Raw genomic sequence first — 1,997 nt, 5'->3', positions numbered from 1 at the left:
GTCCTCTGCGTCTCACGGTGGAAACAGATCCGAGACTTCATGCTCCATGAAGTGAAACCAAGACACGAAATCACAGGAATCATAGAGGCGGAGTTGCGCGTGCGCATGTGTGTGAGCTTTGGTTTTACCTGCCAGGTGATTTACTCACAGTGAGAGCTGCCAGGGGTTTTCATGTTCATTCAGAGAACCACGTCACAGACTGCAGACTTTACGCCTGGGAGACATGGCTAAAGATATTTGACTGGACTCTTGGATCACAGGAGACTCAGGCCACAGCTGCTTCTCTACATATCTACAAACATATTTCACACCTGAAGTTTAAACCGTCTCAATGTCGTTTGTCTCTGCAGCACAGCATCGTGTCAAGTGTCCGACTGAGACGATCCAGGCAGACGAAGGTGATGATGTTACACTTAGGTTTGATCTGGATCCCCGGGTCAACCTGGAGGATTATACACTGGATGTTAGGAGAACTGACCTCGAGGAGGTCGTCCACGTCTATCGAAGTGGAAAGGACCTCACTGATCCACAGACGGAGCGATACAGACACAGAACAACTCTCATCCATGAAGACCTGAGCAGAGGAATCATGACACTGCAGATCTCCTCAGTTCAGCTGGAGGACAGTGGACTGTACCAATGTTTTGTCCCAGAGCTGAGAGCTGGTTGTACCACTGTCCTTAACGTTGGTAAGCATGAGGACTTTACTGCTGTACAGGACATTTTAGGATTTATTTCATTCAGTATTTATCACAGATAGTGAAGAAGTTTGTTCCTGAATAAAACACGTGATTTAAAAAAGTGATTAAACAGTTTGTTTCTCGCTTGAAACAGTGAAAAATTCTCTAGGAAACTGTTGTAGAGAAACTGTTCTTCGTCTCATCTGGACACTTTCTGATTTTCCTTCAGATGCTGAGACGGTGAATGTCGGTGCCGTTGTTGGTGGAGTTCTTGTTCCTGTTCTTATTATTATTATTATTATCGTCCTGGTGAAACGTGGAACCATCAGTGAGTCTGAAAATCTAATATTTCACATTAATAAAATCAAAGATTGAAGAAAAGTGTAAAAACTAAAAACAGATGTGTGTAACACAAACATCCTTTAACAAGTGTCACCAACTGCTTTTCTCTCTCAGGGAGGAGTGTGGAGAGGCTGAGGGGAAGAAGGGAGCAGGAAGTAGAGAAGGAGGGAGGAGGAGGAGGAGGAAGAGGAGGAGGAGAAGGAGGAGGAAGAGGAGGAGGAGGAGGAGGAAGAGGAGGAGGAGAACCTGGAGAACCTGGAGAACTCTGCAGAAACAGCTTGTTAAACATCCTGTCAGAGGTGTAGTGGTGGTGGAGGGATGCTGCTGGAGCGAGAACAACAACCATTCACTACCTGACGGATAAAAAGCAGATTCCCAAAGTTTCTACTGAACTAAGTGACATTAAACCTCCGTGTGATACAAATGAAATGGGAACAGACGTTGTTGGTAATCAGGAAGTGTGTGTGTGTGTGTGTGTGTGTGTGTGTGTGTGTGTGTGTGTTTTAAATGTGCTGATTTATTGTTGCTGCTGGACATTGAATTGTAATAAGCTGCATATTAACATGGTTTTAAGAACATTCATTGCGTTTTAAAATCTTTGTTTCATGACTAATTGAGCCCAGATAAGATCAACAGCCTCAACTGTAATGACTCCAAAATAAAATCATGGTAAACATCATCCATTAAAGATTATGTGATGTTTCTAATCAGGACTGTTTTATATATATATATATATATCATATAAATATATGTGTTATAGCATTTTTATAAGAATTTAATGTGATAAAGAATAAAGAGTTTTTTCAGTAACCACCTGTATCTGTATTTATGCTCTAATTGCTTTTGCTGTAAATAAATGTTTTATTTCTTTTGCATCATTGTTGTTGCTCATAATTATTGTCTTCAGAGTCAGTGGCTCCTGTAACGTGGTTTCATCCACACAGACGGGTTTTATTCATCCTCATCTACGGAGAT

The 1,997-nt window shown here is 41.8% G+C and overlaps 1 protein-coding gene across 1 annotated transcript; it reads left to right on the top strand.

Annotated features, from left to right (window-relative positions):
- The first annotated feature begins 14 nt into the window (after window positions 1-14).
- Window positions 15-1,897, top strand: LOC147819665 (butyrophilin subfamily 2 member A1-like). Its single transcript, XM_087171986.1, has 3 exons — window positions 15-689; window positions 910-1,008; window positions 1,137-1,897. The coding sequence occupies exons 1-3, from the start codon at window positions 332-334 to the stop codon at window positions 1,325-1,327; spliced, it is 648 nt and encodes a 215-aa protein (XP_087028112.1). The 5' UTR covers window positions 15-331; the 3' UTR covers window positions 1,328-1,897.
- Window positions 1,898-1,997: the final 100 nt, after the last annotated feature.

Source organism: Seriola lalandi, unplaced genomic scaffold (assembly GCF_002814215.2).
Source record: "Seriola lalandi dorsalis isolate HSWRI2012SDOR001 ecotype SW California unplaced genomic scaffold, Sedor1 jcf7180002050848, whole genome shotgun sequence".
Lineage (NCBI taxonomy): Eukaryota > Metazoa > Chordata > Actinopteri > Carangiformes > Carangidae > Seriola > Seriola lalandi.
The sequence above is the reverse complement of the archived record's forward strand: the minus strand, read 5'-3'. Positions and strand labels throughout refer to the sequence as shown.

What these genes read in the sequence shown, in the direction of transcription:
- LOC147819665 (XM_087171986.1), top strand. Translation starts at nt 332, where the DNA reads ATGTCGTTTGTCTCTGCAGCACAGCATCGTGTCAAGTGTCCGACTGAG. An exon ending in TACCACTGTCCTTAACGTTG is followed by an intron (nt 690 to 909) that starts GTAAGCATGAGG and finishes ATTTTCCTTCAG; the next exon opens with ATGCTGAGACGGTGAATGTC. An exon ending in GGTGAAACGTGGAACCATCA is followed by an intron (nt 1,009 to 1,136) that starts GTGAGTCTGAAA and finishes TTTCTCTCTCAG; the next exon opens with GGAGGAGTGTGGAGAGGCTG.